This window comes from Salvelinus sp. IW2-2015, linkage group LG35, assembly GCF_002910315.2.
Source record: "Salvelinus sp. IW2-2015 linkage group LG35, ASM291031v2, whole genome shotgun sequence".
NCBI classification, from domain to species: Eukaryota; Metazoa; Chordata; class Actinopteri; order Salmoniformes; family Salmonidae; genus Salvelinus; species Salvelinus sp. IW2-2015.
In genome coordinates, this window is record NC_036874.1 from 18,266,571 (window position 1) to 18,285,967 (window position 19,397).

General features: G+C 43.8%; 1 protein-coding gene across 2 annotated transcripts; it reads right to left on the reverse strand.

Annotated features, from left to right (window-relative positions):
• Window positions 1–683: 683 nt before the first annotated feature.
• On the reverse strand, window positions 684–6,166 carry slc52a3-2b (solute carrier family 52 member 3-2b). Of its 2 annotated transcripts, none has more exons than XM_023980641.2 (4): window positions 6,052–6,166; window positions 2,723–3,792; window positions 2,276–2,399; window positions 684–1,882 (listed from the first exon to the last, which is right to left on the reverse strand). In XM_023980641.2, exons 2-4 carry the CDS (start codon window positions 3,745–3,747, stop codon window positions 1,670–1,672), a joined length of 1,362 nt encoding a protein of 453 aa, XP_023836409.1. In that variant the 5' UTR covers window positions 3,748–3,792; window positions 6,052–6,166; the 3' UTR covers window positions 684–1,669. The 2 variants fall into 2 exon arrangements, with proteins under 2 accessions (XP_023836409.1, XP_023836408.1); XM_023980640.2 differs by lacking the exon at window positions 6,052–6,166 and adding an exon at window positions 4,790–5,063.
• Between the last annotated feature and the right edge of the window lie 13,231 nt (window positions 6,167–19,397).

Sequence of the window (19,397 nt, forward strand, 5' to 3'; positions counted from 1 at the left end):
CAACTCTCAAGACATCAGTCAGGAAGTTAAAGCTTGGTCGCAAATGGGTCTTCCAAATGGACAATGACCCCAAGCATACTTCCAAAGTGTGGCAAAATGGCTTAAGGACAACAAAGTCAAGGTATTGGAGTGGCCATTCACAAAGCCCTGACCTCCATCCTATAGAACATTTGTGGGCAGAACTGAAAAAGTGTGTGCGAGCAAGGAGGCCTACAAACCTGACTCCGTACAACAGCTCTGTCAGATGGAATGGGACAAAATTCACTCAACTTATTGTGGGAAGCTGGTGGAAGGCGACCTGAAACGTTTGACCCAAGTTAAAATATTTAAAGGCAATGCTACCAAATACTTATTGAGTGTATGTTAACTTCTGACCCACTGGGAATATGATGAAAGAAATAAAAGCTGAAATAAATCATTCTCTCTACTATTATTCTGACATTTCACATTCTTAAAATAAAGTGGTGATCCTAACTGACTTAAGACAGGGAATTGTTACTTGGATTAAATGTCAGGAATTGTGAAAAACTAAGTTTAAATGTATTTGGCTAAGGTGTATGTAACCTCCGACTTCAACTGTAAGTATGATTAAGATTACAGTGAGGCTTTATATCCATGCTGGTGATAAATAAACCACAGAAAGTTGATAATGAGTTCAGCAATTAGTAGAGAAATACAAAACATAAGTATATAGGTATACATTTTAATTGACATGAGCCATACATAATTACAGTGCATTACATTATAACTGCAGTAAGGTCATATACAAATAATGTAACACAAACTTTGGTTTTGAAAAACCCCCATAAATTATAGACTGGTAAAGAATAAACATAAATGACCTTTTGGTTGACATTTGCAGRACTAGAAACTCAGAAATGAAGACACTGTTTTGTCCCAGTAACAATATTCCAATCATCACTTTTATAACACTAMGCTTAATTACCCTTCAAGCTAAAAAAAAGACATTCATCTTTTTTTAAAGAAGAATTGTAAAAAGCTTAGCAATAACATTGTATCATCTTTGGGGTCTTTGTAACAGTAAAAGTCTAGTCTGAGACATCAATACGTTGGCCTCCCACGGTGTTTAACCTCAATATAGGCATACTGAGTCGTATTCATTAGGGCACACTGTATAGATTTCGGGATCTTAATTTGAGCCAGTTTGCTACAGCAGGAAWATAATCCTGCAGCAACAGGCAATTTGAATTCTTATGTGGATTATAATTAWTGGGCATTTTTGTAGGGGATGATACATTTTTCGCAAGGGAAAATTAAGTCTGAAATGTCAAAGTGGAAATTYCAAACTTCAGAAGCCTTTTAAAACCTCAAATACACTATACCTTTTAAAGTTCCTGCATTGCAGAAAAATCGGTCTTGCAACAGGGTGATCAAATTAAGGCCCTACATCTGAGGCAAAACGTTTTGAAACTTAATTCAACGGTAAACAAACACAAGCGGTTTGGTACCATTTAGTTCCTAATCTGAAGATGTGCTTCAAAGAGATCCTTCCGCAACCATAGGGAGATATTACATTGCTTACGCAACAGACGAGATACCTCGAAATCAGTTTAAAGAGGCAAACTCGCATGATGAAAGATATATTTCCAGTGTCAAKCATTTTTTGTTTTCTACAGTGAGTTTTCAACAGTAAGCCACATCTTGATCCCTACTTTGTGCACTTGGTGTTACAAGGGTCCCCTGATTTGAAGAGTCCATAGACACTGACCAAGGGAAACATGGACAGGGCACCTAGCATGGAACCAAGCTGCACTACCGCTCCACACCAGACGAGGGCGCTGTGGCCCTCATCCCGAAGGATCACCCCAATGATCACCTTCACATAYGAGAGGGTCAGGACAAACAACACCCAGGCTATGACCTACAACAGAGAGTAGATAGACATTACATTACAAACAAAATACCAGAATTGTGTCAATATTCACAGTACATTAGAGGATCGTCATTATTTAAAACAAAATTTCACCTTTATTTAACCACGTAGGCCAGTTGAGAACAAGTTCTCATTTACAACTCTGACCTGGCAGTTGTAACTGCATACTGAACAGCATGGACATGAGTATGAATGTTTACTGTTGTTTAGGAAGCCTTTGTTCGACCTCAAACATCCCATTTTCACTCAGAAACATGTCGTTTTCAATGGCCCAATGAAATCAAATTGACAGTAAAGTTGTGTTCAGGTGTTATCAGCAACCTTGCAAAGTAACACATGTATTTTCTCTATTCCATGACGTAATAACAGAAAGAGCCTTACTATGAGTATGGTTCCTGAGGCGCTGTGGACCAGTAGAGGACAGGGGCTCAGTGTAGCCATGGCCATGATGTAAGTACCAAACCCTGTCCCAACTATTGTCAGAAGCCCAATCAGCACCAACGACCTAAAAAAGAACAAGGAGGAGCTACAAGGTGAGTTGAGGAAGAGGGTTGGAAAATTCAAGGTGTTTGGATTATGTCAATTATCCGCTGAAGTACTGTATGTTTTAGGATGAGACGGTGCAATGTTATTTAATGCTGTTTATTCTGTATTTTTTTATAGAAATCAACTTGATTCAGTGACTGCCAGTCATTCTATTCCAGCCATTACAATGACTCCTCCCCATGTCTACCTTCAACAGCCTTCACTGGTGACTGCATAGATCTGAGGTTCTACGTTCAGCAAATGATTAATCAGTCAGTTATGCTAATCCAGTGTTGGGCTTACCTTAAGGGCAGGAACATGGCGATGAAGCAGGCCACGGGGTTGGCCACGGCTGCCATGGTGGCCGCCAGATGGTAGGCCTGGTTCCCGTAGGGCAGACAGGAGTACGACTGCACTGAGGGCAGCACTGCATTGGTCAGGGCATTGACCCAAGCCAGAACCACAAAGATGAACGCCACCTCCGGCCCACTGTAGAAGCCCGTCCCGAAGGAGCTCRGCTGGGCTCTCCCGTGGCTATCCGGAGAACTGATCATGGGCTTCTCCTCTTGAGGTCTGAGGGACAGGGCTTGGTCTTCTCCTTGGCTCTTCTCCTCTGCCAGGCCTCCGTTGAAGTATTGCTCGCACTTCCTCTCCCTGGCCACGGCCGGGTGGTGGTTGAGCAGGAGGAAGGCGGCCAGACACACCACCATCATGGCACTGAGGAAGAGGAAGAAGACCTGGGCCGAGAAGTTAGCGGGCTGGTATTGAGCCTGGAGCTCTCCACTGGCCCCTAAGGTCTCATTGGCTAGGCTAGTCACTGTAGCATTCCGACAGTGAACCACCCCCACCCCCTGCACCAGAGCCACTACGGCAGGCACCAAGCCACTAACGCCCTCCCCTACAAAGTACGTAGTGAGGTACTGGGGCCCGAGGCGCATCATGAAGGGCAGGAAGGTGACCGAGGAGGTGCAGTCTACCACAGAGAGTAGGAAGCAGAGCACTAGGAGGGGGACACTATGCGTAGCGCCCGCTAGGGGCACCGTGTGCTTCCAGAAGAAGGCCAGGAGGAAGGTGGCGACCACGCCCAGGACCACTATGGAGTAGATGACGGGCCGCTCGTCCAGCTTGCCCGGGCGGAAGCGGTGCATGAGGGTGACGAAAAGGGGCCCCACATTGGCCATCTGGATGAGCACAGTGAGGTAAGAAGGCAGGTACCAACCCTCTGGGATTTCTGGCACGATGAGGGGCAGCTCCACCCACATCCCGTTGATGGCCACCCAGGAGCCCATGCCAAAGAGGCATGCCAGCACGTGGGTTAGGAGAGTCATGGTGAAGGGCAGGGGCACAGCCAGTAAACAACGTGCATAAAGGACCTGAAACACACAAACAATGCACATTATTTCATTATTAAAATGCAACAACATACATTGCCATAATACTGATCTTTTTTTTCTTTTCTTTTTTTAATTTTTAGGGTGTAGATCAGCTTTAATATTGCAGATAGATTGTAGCTTCCATCATGTAATTGTCTGCATCACTTCCAATCCCACAGTTTTTTGTGCAAATATATATATATATATATACACATACACATACATATATATATATACATACATACGCACACATACACATATAAATATATACATATATACATATCTTGATATATATTTCCTTTATTACCCTCCAACCCTACCACCCCTCCCCCATTTGGAGCAAACTAGTGAACAACATGAAGTGATATTTGTTGGGGTGTTGAAAGGCATAATTACCAACACACTATTCCTTGTACCAGAACACAGAACTAAATCAATGTGCTGCTAAAATCTCTATTCTCAGCTCTGTAACATCAGCGCAATGGCAACATTATATGAACACATTCCCATAGTTCCCTTGGTTCTCCTCAAGGTTAACCTAAATGTAAGTGTTGGTGGGGTCTTCCTCTCACACACCTTGTCATTGGTTACAAAAGCCAGCCTGTCTCCTGTACAGTATGTGACCATAASACTCAGACTGAGCAGCCTTCCCTCCCCCTTCCCCCTGAATGTTGAGTCTGGCACAGAGTACCTGACCTTTCACACACACACACCCACTAGTCTCAGAACAGCCTCATTCACACAGCCTGAACCTACACCTCATCCCTTTCTGTGGAAGTACAACATGGTAAGAGGGTGCTACTGTGACTTCTGCTGATTCATAGTTCCCTGTAATTCAATGTCTGCAACTGAATAGTTGATGAGTCACCTCACTCAGTGTATGGAGAGAAACACTGTTTATATTGACATACATACAATTAACAAACTGGCTCAGCCTCAGTGTGGAGCAGATGGACTTACAGAGGCTTGTGGAATGACTTTCCAATCACGATCTTACCTTGTGATGATGTGGGACTGACTATTGTATCTCCTTCTCTCTTGGGTAACTTCTCACWCCGTTGTGATCAGAGCATTATTTTATTACATCAGCCAGCATGTGTGCCCATTCAGTTCATATCCCCTCTTTGTCTCTCTTACACACACTCTCACGTACACACACACACACACACACACACACACTCACACTCACGTGACTTCCGTGTCTCCCATTCAACTGACAGAACAGGCAGTGCGCAGGCTCCTCATCTCAGTGACACTCTAATCTCCCAGGTTTTAAAGGAGCCCCGTTCGAAAATTATTTCTCCATGTGCTCTGCCGCTCTGCCTCCCTGCAGCCCCTAGAGCACTAGAGCAAGCTGCAGCAGGGGGCGGTGAGGGAGGGGTCAACTACTGTACCCTCCCCCTCTCCTACACCCCTAGAAAATATAACCTTGGCTCTGCCCTCCTAAACAGAAAATGTTGGCTGTAGTGTGAGAGAAAGAGGGAGAGAGAGAGAGAGAGAGAGAGAGAGAGAGAGAGAGGCAGCTGCCTAGTACACTACTACACACTAGTCATAAGAAGCTGTGTATTTATAATTGAATGTTGGAGGGCAGTTCTGACTACTCCAGATTGGTTTTAGGAGAGCGTCGCAGTGACCTAAGAGGGTGATGATGAAACAAGTTGTTACTGTGCCCCTGTGTAACCTACTCAAAGGAAATGCAGTGTGTAGCTACTTTGACCACTTTGTGTATCTGTAATGTCGACGACCTTACTGTAACACAACACACCCAAAACACAGGAACATCTCAAGCTTCTCCCTGTCCCAAAGTCCCGTGTTCATTAAACGGGTCTACCCCGTAGAGATCGATCCACGTGTTTATCTCTATGTTCTACCCTCTAGTATGGTGCCTATACAGTGTTGTCACGATCATATCGTGCTGTTGATCTTTTCGAATTGCTAATTTGACATAACACGATTTTGTCCGGGGTTTCAATCCGAAACCGTATTACAGCGAGCTTGACATTTAAAGGTCATTTCCAATTGAGCTGGCGCCCGCCGCGTTTACCTGGAACATTGTCGACAATGCTTTGTTTGGAGTGCATCGTGCCTCTAACCTTTTCTCACGGTGGGATTCAGTCAGCTAACATTTGCTTTAGTTTGCTCTGGTCTAATGATTGTCTCCTGATTCAGATGAATGTTGGGCTGTGGAATTGGATCCAACACTGCATTATCTAGCTGGAGCATATGAACCAGTCTAATGAGGAAAAAAAGGATTATTACCTAATTGTTTTTCTATTTTCCCCGAACAGAAACAGCAGGTATTTCCTCAATCTCTTACAACTTGTTTCGTTTTTTTTGCCAAAAACCAGATGGGTGCAGCCTATAGTGAACGTGTGTTTCTTCACAATGAAGAATTGGCTGTGAAGTGCACTTTTGGCAAAATACACACATTTATAAAATCACACATCAGTGTAGCAAACTCTGTTTTATGAAACAAGTAATTCAACTAAGTCATTTTTGTTTAACCGTTCACAAATAAATCTTCAGTAGAAATCAACAAAGATATTACGCGGGCATATGGTACGACTAAAACGCTATTGAATAGACGGTACATTTTGCCAGTAGACCAGTAGATGGTGCTAAAAGCATCTGATTTCGTAGCCCAGACAGATTTCGAAGCCCAGACAGAAAGAAAAAGTGATATGAAGACTGAGGAGAAAGTACATTCATCTGCATTTGACATGAACATGCAATTGTATTTTAACTACCCCATGTATTCCGAGGAAAAGCTATACCATCATCTATGCTGTATTTTATCCATTTCAATTCGTTTGGTATTGTATAGCTGTAACCAATCTCCAGCCATAATCATGGTGACAAAAAGACCATTCATCTTTTTCTTCCTTGTGCAACCCTTGGCAAAGTTTCAGAATGTTGTTCACTGTAAAATAATACATGGAAATAATTGCAGTCAAGTTAGTTTCACACAGATTACTTGCCAGAAGAAGAAAACCCAAAGAACACCAAACTTCACGTTGGATAGACTGTACTGTACCACCAATTGCTAGAAAAGGGGGTATACAACTTAATTAACACGAATTGGCATTTAAATCCTATGAGGTATGCCGTCTTAGGTAAGATGGGGTTCGTTTGGGACACCTGCAAATACATACAGTACAGCGAGGTAAAGTAAGAAACACAGACCGGTCCTCAATTATCTTTGAAGAGACCTGATTAACTTGTTGCACCTCTCAATCCAAAATGTTACGTCATTTCTCCCCCAAATTCAGTCTGATATGCTTCTGTTAGTCCATCCCAATTACCGTGGGCAAATTGATAATGTTCGTAATGCACGCTGAAAAGTAATTGTCACGGGTCAAATCAAGAGAAAGACAGTAGAATAAAGTGAGGATTTTATAGCTCAATAAGCACCAGGAAAAATAGCGTCCATTATATACCTATACCAGTGATCTCAACCTCAGATGGCCATGTAGCATGATGGGAGTCAACACCTACGCAACTCATTTCAAACATGATAAAGTAGTTATTGACCTACTAATGACACATTTCCAATCTGACGAAAAACCTAACAGGAAGTGCCTACTGACTCTGTAAGCTTCCTCTCAGTCAGACAGAGTTGGATGCAGTTGATGGATGTTGGCCGCCGGTGTTTGAGTCCACACGCTCGATGTGATGGTCCTCTGACAGAGTATGTGGTGTGTGTGTGTGTGTGTGTGTGTGAGGTGCCGTGCTGATACACTACGGTCTGAGCGACCTTGTGCAGGTTGCTGATGTGTCTGTCTGTTAAATAACAGTGGGATGGTCCTGTGTGTGTATAACTACTGTACCAGAATGTCAGTGACTCGGGAGGCTTCGCTGCACGTTGGTTCACAGGGTCCGTCAGGGAGCCAATGTCCTGGGTACAGAGGCTGGAGAGGGGAGAGGAGTTGGTGGCTGTGGAAGTGAGGTAGGGTGGAGTAGCAGGGTTATGTCCTCCTAATGGTTGGAAGGCTGGGTGTGTAGCACAGCTTAGCAACCATACGACGGCTTCAGACAGCGGCTTGTTGATGTTTGACTTCAGAAGGGGGGGGGGTGCAGGGTAGCTTTTGTCAGCATAAATTCCATGATGTCAATGCTGGGTTTATTGGGCTGGAGCTTGATTAGATGGGAGTTGATTTGAGTGCAGAGAACGAGCACCCCTCCACCTATCTCGACCCCCCTCCTCTACTCAATTAAGGCCAGATAATTATTCTCCTGAACATTTCCTCAAATTATTTTCACCCTGATTTGATGCTTCTTCATTAAAACGTGAGCATGCTTACAGTAGATGCATTTTACTGAGTGTCTATCATCTGAACCTGCCACCAAAGAGAAAACATTTCTAACAATCTTTGATAGAGGGTTAACACCCACACAACCAAGCTTATCACATTTTTGGTGTTGGGAGTTACTGACCCCAAAATCAACATTGTAGAAAAAATTCAAAATAATCCTGTACACATCCGTTACCTCTGCACATTTGTTGTCAACATTCTATGTCACATTTATATTTCACAAGTTAACGCAGGGCGTATACTTTTAATTGTTCTCTGCTGATAAAGTTCTGGAGTTACGAAAACATATTGTTTATTATTTTTGACGTTTTTAGCATGCATTTTTTCAAAATTAAAGCTGCTCCGAATTCCCCAAAACCAAAAATGTACAAATAAACAAACAACCCCGTTTGTTCCCTGAGCCCCCCCCCATTCCTCCAACATACCCTCCCACATGTCCACCCATCTCCACATCTGCCCACCCGCCACCCTTGCTTAACCTATCCTATCATACAGGGCTTATACTTTTTGGTCTGATAAAGTTCGAGAGTTACAAAAATGCCTTTGTTATTAACATTTGCTCAGATTGACTTTTTTTGTAATCTAGGATGGCTTGTCCGATTCGGGCGCCCTATAGCTATGGGATTAAGGTGGATGTCAGGCAGTGGTTCGGCTGTGAATCGTGAGCCATCCTCAGTAACACTGGTCTCTCATTAAGTTAGCTCTTTCCTGTCTTTGGGAAGGGATCCAAGCTGCAAGGCYTTGTTCTGACTGTTCTTTACTTCATTATCAGCACAGTGYGAGTGTTGAGTCTGCCAAGTGGGACAAAAAAAAAACTCACACTCGACTGTGCAGTTGAAGGAGCCCATGGTCGGCCTGGAGGAATTTGCTCTCCTTGGCTCTCATTGGGCACGTTCACTGGAACCGCMTCAGCTTTACAGATWGAACAGAGCCCTCGATCAAAGTATTTGAGAGAAAGCAAATACTACTTGAACCCAGGTCTGGTGGGCACTCGCGAGCTGGACACGAGTCCAGTCACAGAACACAAGTCCAGTCACAGGACACTATGGTGGTTTCACTTCCGGCCAAGCCGGTCAAGCAGGTCACTCTCGTGACCTGAGTTGATGCTGGCTGTGTGTGTGGAAACACAATTGACRGTTTTCTTCCCCTTCTCTKTTCCTGCTGGGTCTTGTGGCTRCATTTTGCACAATACATATTTGTGCGTTTTGGCTGCCATGTATTAATAGGAAGTTGGACATGWATGAAGGGTCTTAGTTTGGAGAAAGCGAAAACAAAGGCTACAGAGTAAGATGACCACCTGGGAATGATGTTAGAWMTTGTTCTTTCTACACRSTTATTAGGTACAGGAACAAAAGACGTGATCATTTGAGACTAAGGATAGCTTCTTCCTTGATTTMACGTATGTATCGTGACCAGCATCCTTCAGCACCCGGTTCATGCTAGCTGATGCTATCAGGATGTTTACCTGTCTCTAAATGATTTCACAGAGTACTAACATAGAGTATACTATACATACATTTTGAGCCTACATGTAACAATTAAATATGAGAACATGGTATATTTGTTTTAAAAAACAATGTTTTGAACKCCGTGTGTTTAAATGGAGCAGTGATGATGTCTCAAGGTCAGAACTAAATTATAGGAAACTAAAGCTAAAAAGTGTGTAATAAAATATAAAAAATGTTCTTCATTTCATTACAAATGGTTTATTTTACAATGGACTTAAAACATTATTAGTTTCATTCTTCTACAGTGTTCCTAAATTAGATACCAGTACAAGCACTGGATATGGAAATGAACTTGTACAGTACAGAAAGATAGGGGTGCATAGCAGTAGAGGAATCTGGCTATCGTGTTTTTTACAGTACATTGAGATTCTGTATTGCCCAACATTCTCACATTGAAGCGTAAAATGACAATGGAATGAATCGGAACAAAGGAGTTCGAAATTTCGTTTTTTGTTTTTCTTAATCAGAACTGCATAAACCCAAATCTTATTGTGTACACACATGTAAAGTACACAATCCACTGCTTTTGTCATGTAAGATTGTACCTTTCTTGGACCAGTCTCAATAAAAACAAAAACCCATACTTAACACATACCCATACACACACTTGCTAACAGTGGTAACAAACACACAGACTTGCTTACAGTGGTACAATTGACCAGATATACAGTAAACCATAGAGAAGGCAGGCACTATACAAGATTAAGCAGGGACAAGTCCAGATGCCATATATAGACAAAATATGTGTACGGTGTCCATTTTAGGACATCGTCAGCCTCAAGCCTCACACCTCATCTGTCTGAGGTAGAGTTGAGGGTGTAGACTTTCACACGCGGGTCACATGATATACAGTTTTCTTTGGGTTTATAATATTGATATGAATTGTAGCACCGGCACAGTCATGGTGAGCGGCATCAATCCTTTGTCTGATAGTTGTTGTATGCAGAGGTGTAATTGTTTGAGACACACGTGGGGAACGTTTGCTCTAGGTGGGACATTTTGCTTTTATGCCTAGGCTCAAAAGGAGGAAAGAGACATAAATGAAAGTGTTGGTTTGCCTAAAATAGTCCGAATTAAGACAGAATGGAGGAAAGAAAGTCAAGATCTCATTGAGAACTACACGTTTGTATTTTGGGAGGGCCACACCCTCTGTGAAACCCTATAGAAACACAGTTGTTCATCAGAAATACAATAAACTCCAGTCTATTTCTCTAGTCCTAAACACTGAAACGAAGTGAATTAAACCACAAAAAGGGTCGCCCCCCACACATACAGAACCGAACCAAAGAAAAAATGCATTCCATGGGGAGAAGTGCATGCGTGAAGAACACAACTTGCCCTTCAAATGTCCCGCCATATAAAACCTCCAGTGACTACACAGCGGTAACATAAAAAGTACATCTACAATCTCACAGTAATGTTCCACTTCAACATTGAACCCTTAAACATCAAAAGGCAAAACCAAACCTGAGAAAATAATCTCAACAAAATAATGACCCATAATGCCCGTCTTCATACATGTTTTGACCTTCAAATGTAGCATTTAAAACAATACTTACAGGACGTTAACAAGAAACCTTTAACTGACAGTGTATCATCAGTTCAGGTTGAAGTTGTAACATGAAASAGCAATGTGGCCCCGCCAGCAGTGTTTCCTTAGTCTGGTCCCAGATCTGTTTGTGCTGGCTTGCAAACTCCTATGGACGTTGTTGGCGAAACAGTACAAGCAGATCTGGGACCAGGCTAGTCTATCCTATTATGTCATGGGAAAAGAATTACAACGGTGAAAGATGATGGAACCATTGGCTCTGTAGGTTTTGGCATCATCTTTTGGASGGTCTGTGTCTTGTTATTAAACACAGGGCCTACTAGCACACCTTCACGTACTTGCATTTGAGCGCATTTTACAGACCCACTTATTTCAAAGGAGAAATGCAGTACACCCAGTAACATAAAGGAACTAATTATGTCGGTCGCTGATGAAATCCTGACTTCATATAGCTTAGAAAATGATCATCCAGTTGCTGCTAATACACGTGTTTGTTCTTGTAGAGTTTTGTGATTTAGCGTCAGGCCACACCGTTGCTTGATCGCAGCTTGCCCTGACATCATTATAAGGACGCAGGGTAAAAACAAATGTTGGAGCTCGATTGTAAGCTTTGCCGATAGCCGCCATGCGATTCGTATCCATGCAGACTGTTCCAATATCTTTACCCTCGGATACTGTCATATTCGGGAAACCAGTATCGAAGTTGTATATGGATACAGATGATCGAAATTATGACTATATCAATATAACGACTCAGAGAGGTGAGTAGTGGGTTATGTCCAGGTTTAGGTCAGAGGTCATGTCCAGATCCCTAGCTGACCAATCGGAGGCTCTCCAGAGAGCCTGCAAACACAGTGTCCAATAGTGTATCTGGCCCTTTTGTATCACTTCTGAAGGTTGTGGAGTTTGTGACTGAGGCCTTGTCTTGTTGGTCTCTCTCTCTCTCTCTCTCTCGCTCTCTCTCTCTCTCTCTCTCTCTCTCTCTCGCTCTCTCTCTCTCTCTGGACCCCAAGGCTGTAGTGGAGCTCATCACTGTAGCGTTCACATGATGCACGTTGTGGACATACCTTCCTCATCATGTGGGTAGTCTTTCAGCTTCCTCTGAAAAATACGCAAAACAAAAGCCATCATTTTTATTATTTTTTTCAACTTTATTTAACCAGGTAGGTCAGTTGAGAACAAGTTCTCATTTACAACTGCGACCTGGCCAAGATAAAGCAAAGCAGTGCGACAAAAACAACAACACAGAGTTACACATAAACAAACGTACAATCAATAACACATAAGAAAATAAAAATAGAAAAATCTATGTACAGTGTGTGCAAATGTAGAAGAGTAGGGAGGTAGGCAATAAATAGGCCCTAGAGGCAAAAATAATTACAATTTAGCATTAATACTGGAGTGATAGATGTACAGATGATGATGTGCAAGTAGAGATGGGTGCAAAATAGCAAGAGGGTAAGTAATAATATGGGGATGAGGTAGTCGGGTGTGCTATTTACAGATGGGCTGTGTACAGGTACAGTGATCGGTAAGCTGCTCTGACACCTGATGCTTAAAGTTAGAGAGGGAGATAAAAGACTCCAGCTTCAAAGATTTTTGCAATTCGTTCCAGTCATTGGCAGTAGAGAACTGGAAGGAAAGGCGGCCAAAGGAAGTGTTGGCTTTGGGGATGACCAGTGCAATATACCTGCTGGAGCGCATGCTACGGGTGGGTGTTGCTATGGTGACCAGTGAGCTGAGATAAGGCGGGGCTTTACCAAAGACTTATAGATGACCTGGAGCCAGTGGGTTTGGTGACGGATATGTAGTGAGGGCCAGCCAACGAGAGCATACAGGTCGCAGTGGTGGGTAGTATATGGGTCTTTGGTGATAAAACAGCTGGCACTGTGATAGACTACATCCAGTTTGCTGAGTAGAGTGTTGGGGGCTATTTTGTAAATGACATCGCCAAAGTCAAGGATCGGTAGGTTTAGTCAGTTTTACGAGGGTATGTTTGGCGGCATGAGTGAAGGAGGCTTTGTTGCGAAATGGGAAGCCGATTTGAGATTTAATTTTGGATTGGAGATGCTTAATGTGAGTCTGGAAGGAGAGTTTACAGTCTAACCAGACACCTAGGTATTTGTAGTTGTCCACATATTCTAAGAGTAGTGATGTTAGTCGGGCGAGAGGGTGGAGCAGCAATCGGTTGAAGAGCATGCACTTGGTTTTACTTACATTTAAAAGTAGTTGGAGGCATCGGAAGGAGTGTTGTATGGCGTTGAAGCTCATTTGGAGGTTTGTTAGCACAGTGTCCAAAGAAGGGCCAGATGTATACAGAATGGTGTCGTCTGCGTAGAGGTGGATCAGAGAATCACCAGCAGCAAGAGCGACATCATTGATATATACAGAGAAAAGAGTCGGCCCGAGAATTGAACCCTGTGGCACCCCCATAGAGACTGCCAGAGGTCCGGACAACAGGACCTCCAATTTGACACACTGAACTCTATCTGAGAAGTAGTTGGTGAAACAGGCGAGGCAGTCATRTGAGAAGCCAAGGCTATTGAGTCTGCCGATAAGAATGCGGTAATTGACGGATCCAGATTTGAATCCCCATCATGTCAGTGGAGGGGATATCATTTGAACTTCACTATAATTGCAAGTCCATTTCCATTCACAGAGGGTTTATTTACTGTACACACCTGATGGTGAAAGAGAATCGTCATCCCCCGCAGTGGAGAACTGTAGATCTGACCCCAGAGCAGCTATGGAGCTCCTGGGCCGGATGCAGCGGTCGCCTGAGAGACTCCTCCGCAGTAAGGCCTGGAACATGGGCTTAGAGATGAGTTAACCATGATACTAGCCATCTCAATGACATGAATAGGTGAGCTTACCTTATTGCTTTGAGGACTATCATACTACTACAAAGGAGAGTGTGTTGTTTTTATCTATTCTATTTTACTTAACTAGGCAAGTCAGTTAAGAACAAATTCTTACTTACAATGACGGCCTAGGAACAGTGCCTTGTTCAGGGGCCTTGTTCATGGGTAGAACGACAGATTTTTACCTCGTCAGCTCGGGGATTCGAGCTAGCAACCATTCAGTTACTGGCCCAACACTCTAACCACTTGGCTACCTGCTGCCCCAACAGAGTGTGTTGGTTTGGGTCTAGTACAAAGTTACAGTGGTAAGCTTACCTTGTTGGTTTGTAGGCTTATACACAGGTAGTGATATGACTGTTTCTGGGTCTGGTAGTACACTACGATGGAGGGGATCTTACCCTGCGTGTTAGGGGGCTGCTTGGGGCCGAGGCGCTGCTGTAGAGACTCAGGCTGGAGTTGGACCTGCTGACCGTCAGGGTTTTAGACGAGCCTCCTCTCCGAGAGTTGTTGAACAAGTACTTCTCCTTTATCTTTAGGTTCGTCCGACCTTTCACTGTGAAATAAATAACAGACGTCAATGGTCATTATGAATCTGGCTTCATTTTTGGAGGATGTAMTGGATGCGATGCTAGTGGAAATGGATTGTATTAAAAGCATGGGAAAAGAGCTCTACAGAGTGCTTCTTAGGTCCCCACGGCCGCTGTCCCCATGCTTTCTGGACGTTGCTAAATAACCAGCTAACAAACTMCAAAACGGTTTGGATGAAATGACAACATCCAAGATAAGACGAAAATAAACTAAGAGTTAAAAGKTTATTTTTGAGAATTATACGGTCCTACTGCACTTCAAGTCTCCACTAACCTCTACAAGGGTCGTTCTTGACCAGGAATTCATCAAGTGCTGTCCAGCCTCCTCCCACCCGTACCATCAGGGTACTGCGCAGGATACGCACCATCCMCAACTGTTGGGAATCCCCAAACTACAGCAGAGACCAACGAAAAACATAACTGGTTTTAATAGTCTGGCATTACTCAAAGCAGTAACAACCCTATAACCAACGTTTTCACTGGGTTCAGTTAAACACATGTTCCTTGTTCCAATGACCTACATACAATCAAAAGGTCAAAGGTTAAAGGTCCCTCACCCTGTAGCGGTTGGCACTGATCTGCTCCACCTGGAACCTCTTGGGACAGTTGCACTGAGACACCTGTCGACCCACCTGAGGGAGATACYGGAGTCAGTCAGTCAGACAAGGTGTAATACGGTGTAATATGTAATACGTAATAAGGTGTAATACGTTGAACTGTATGCTGTTACACCGTTGAAGATCATGGGCATGAAAACAACTCTGGGAGACATTTCACCTCCTCGTTGATCTGATCTGCATCTAGCGTCCTCCTGTAGGGATCCCGGCTGGGATGGAGGGCACTCACAAACTCATAGTAGTCAATGAAGCCGTCCCCATTCATYTCAAAGATATTGGCCACCGCATTCATCTCCAGGGAGTTGGTGGGGAATTCTAAAAAGGTCATATGTGGATATGTTCATGTGGATTTGTTTAAGTTTTAGACTTTGAATCCGTGATGGGAGTTGACATTTCAATAACATTTTAATAACATACGGATCAAAGTTTTCTGCTGATTAAGTAAGGCCATCGTTCTCTCCAGGACATTAGTGCCAAGTGGCAGTRTTATACATACATCAAATCAATAATGAATGGGTGTTGAGTAAATGAACGTAGGGTTTGAGTGACAGATGCTGAGAGGCTGGGAGTGGGGATGGGGGCAYGGCTTACTGGATGCCAGGACGTTGTCGATTAACTCCTTCTTGCTGATTCGTCCYTCCTGGTCCCTGTCGATGTTTCGGAACACATCTAGGATCCGAGACTTGAGGTGGCTGATCCACTGCATGTAGCGCTTGCGCCAGACGTTGAAGTCGAAATTCGCAAATTCCTCCATCTGGTTGTGGAAAATCAATAATATTAGCGACAAATGACATTAACACTGTACAACGAGTAATTTATGTCCGATTTTGAAGCTATTGAAATGGAAACGAACTAACTAGCGCTAACACATAGGTGGCCGTATGTTGTGCCAGTCACCTCTTGGAGTCCCTGCTCGTGCTGCTCTAGGCGGCCCTGTCTGGCCAGAGCCAGGAGCCAGAGTTTCTGCCAGTGGCTGACCAGCTGACACAGCTGAGGGGTCTGAGGGTCCAGGTTCTCCAGAGGGAGAGGGACTAGTGTAGGCTGGAGTTTCAGAGTGCTCCTCCTCTCTGGAGCAAACACAGAAGATGGATACCTCAATTAYCTTAGTATCTACAAACTTCAAGGAACATTTTACATTAACATATACAAGATTGCATAGTGGAGAAGGTACGGTGGGATTCGATATGGTCGGTGATCTGTTTATTAACTCKGGTASGGTCCGGAGGAGAGATGCTGGGTCCCGGTGGAGGACGTATTGGACCCTTCAATGCCGCCGAAGTCAGTCCCTCTCCTTGTTCGGGCGGCGTTCGGCGGTCGACGTCACCGGTCTTCTGGCCATCGCCGCTCCACCTTTCATTTTCCATTTGTTTTGTCTTGTTTTCCTGCACACCTCGTTTACATCTCARCATAATTACTATGTGTATTTAGCCCTCTGTTCCCTCCATGTCTGTGTGGGGTATTGTTTATTGTCAAGGTTGGCACACTTCCGGCTGGTTTGCGCCGGGTCTTGTTTTGTACCCGTGCTTTATGGCAGCCGGGTACTTTGTACTTGGGTTTTGTACTTTGTGCTGCCTCACTTGCTGACTCACTTGTTCTTTGGGCATTTGTTTTGTGACGCGGTTGCGTTCTGTTCTAAATTATGGCCTCAGTAAAGTGCTTTGTCCACTCATCTCTGCTCTCCTGCGCCTGACTTCCATGCACCAGCTACACCCACCGCCGACAGCAGGCCAAAACTCAATCCCATCAAAATCTTTCAGGTGGTCTTTTCAAACAGCTTACACTAGAAGGACATTATCATAATTTTCACAATTTCCCACTATTATTCCAACTTCATAGTGTGGAAATATATATAAAACACAGGACAATTACGTGTTTGACTGCATTGGGCCTTTAATGTAAAATTAGTCCATGTTTGACATAATCCCTCGAAAAATGTGCACGTCAACATTTTAATATGGCTCAGATTAGAGCTGTAAGTAAAACAGTTATTCAACAAAATACAAAGTCCCTAAGCCAAGTGGTTGCTAACCCTAACCCTTCACTTACTTGTCAGTGCCTTGCGGCACGGTGAAGCCTGCTGTTTGGGGATCAGCTTCTGTTTGCAGGATTGTGTGGCATGTTCAACCTCTGGTAGTTTTCGGTTCAGCTCCTCCATGAATACCTGGAGGAAGGAATGGTGAGTTATTATTTGAGTCTTAACAAAAACAATGTTTACAGTCTGTAGAGACGGTGGTTTGAGACTGTGTGTTTATGTACTATACCATGTGTTGGACGATGAGTTCCTGGTTGTGTTCTATGCTCTCAGCCGGTGGCTCCTGGTCTCTGAGGTTGAGGGCCTCCTCGGCGGATGAGATCCAGTCCAGTAGGCGCTGTAGCTTCTCCCGCTCAGCCTCCAGAGCAGACAGGCTGGCCTGGATCCTCTGGCCCTGCTGCTGGGCCCAAGTCTGCACCTGAATCAGAGAGAGAGAGGGAACACCAGCAAAAAGTCACACCTGAATTCTGTGTCGTCTAAAGGGAATCAGGAAAACCACGTAACAGAAAATGACTAACTGCAGACTGACTTGACTGACTGCAGATTGACTGACAGGCTGCCAAAGCAGCAACAAAAACATAATTTATKTTCAAAATGGATCAAACATTCACAGTTTTTTTGTGGGGATGGTCAATGTAAAATAACCTAGTGTAGCAGGCGTAGAAAGACGCCTGAGCAGAGTTCCCACTTCAGTTTTTAGGGGAAGCAGAAGTTTGGCTGTAAAATACTGTCTCCCTGATAAACCGGACGTTAGTGTTTTCTGGCGACTCCGCAAAGGCTAATTTAAATACCTCCGAGAAATAAGGCTACAACGCTCAAGTCATATCTATTATATTTTTGTCCTACGTAAAGTCCCAAGTAGGTAAGAGTGGACTCACCTCTTCGTAGCGGGTCTTGGTGACGCTGATCCAGGACTTGAGTGTGATGATGGAGTCTGGGTGACAGGAGGACAGGATTTCCTCATTCAGACACCGGATGCTCTCTAGCTCCATCTCCTGGGAGCGCAGGGAAGTGATTGACTCCTGGACACAGGGCATAAACACAGAGCTCATTACACCCCCTGTCTACTGGGTAATGCCATCAAAATACAAAACTATGAGTAAATACAAAATGATCTGTATCTTGAAAGTCAGTAAAAAACTGAAAAGGCAACCACAAGACTGAAACTACCTCCCTCCGGCCATCTGAGTCCATCACCATCTTTCAGTCGAGCCCAACCTCTTCATCATGGCCTACCCTTAACCCCACTATCCTCACACACTCTTCTCAAGCACCCACTATCTTCCACTTACTCACAGACACACAACACCTGCTCGCTCAGTCATGCACTGACACATCACACCTTTTCCCTTCCTTGAGCCCAGACCCGACTCTTTGTTTCATGTTTTTGTCCTTTTGTTTAGTTCGGCGTTGTTTTGTTTTGATTTCAGTTTCTTGTTTTTCATTTCTACAATTTTAAAGCAACTTTGGGTTCTTGAAAAGCGCTTTATAAATACCATGAACTATTATTATTGTTATTATTATTATAAAAAGCTAGATAAAGCATCAGGCTTTTATAACTTGTATCTTGCAACCTCTACAAGCCCTGATGTTAATATGCTATTTATACACCTTAATAATGGAGGCTACAGTCATATTAGGCCTAAATGTCTACCTACCTCATGTTGTTTGCGGAAGGCCAGCAGAGCTTCCTCCTCCTCAGGGATGACCCCGTACCTCAGCACCCTCTCTGCRTCCGCCAGATGCTCCAGGAAGGAGTGGACCAACCTGTCAAACTTCTCAGCCTGACAGAGACACACATATGAAAGGACAATGAGATAAGCCATCCTCCATGGAAAGACATAACAAGACATTATAAAGCCTCAAGCATGCTAATAACAAGTCATAAATCATTATACCCGCAGGCTTTAAGTAAAGTYTTCAGAAAGGATAGGCTTTATTGTCCAAGAGGGGGGAATTTATCTTGGACGATTTCTGGGGGCTCATCCGAGATGTGAACTTTGATATACCCTGTCCACACTAGACAATTACATAACATAACACTGAAGATAAGTCAGTGTGATCGTAAAATGTGAATGAGACAGTATGGTGAGTTACCTGTTGAAGGGCTGCCTCCAGCCTGGCCTGCTTGGATACGG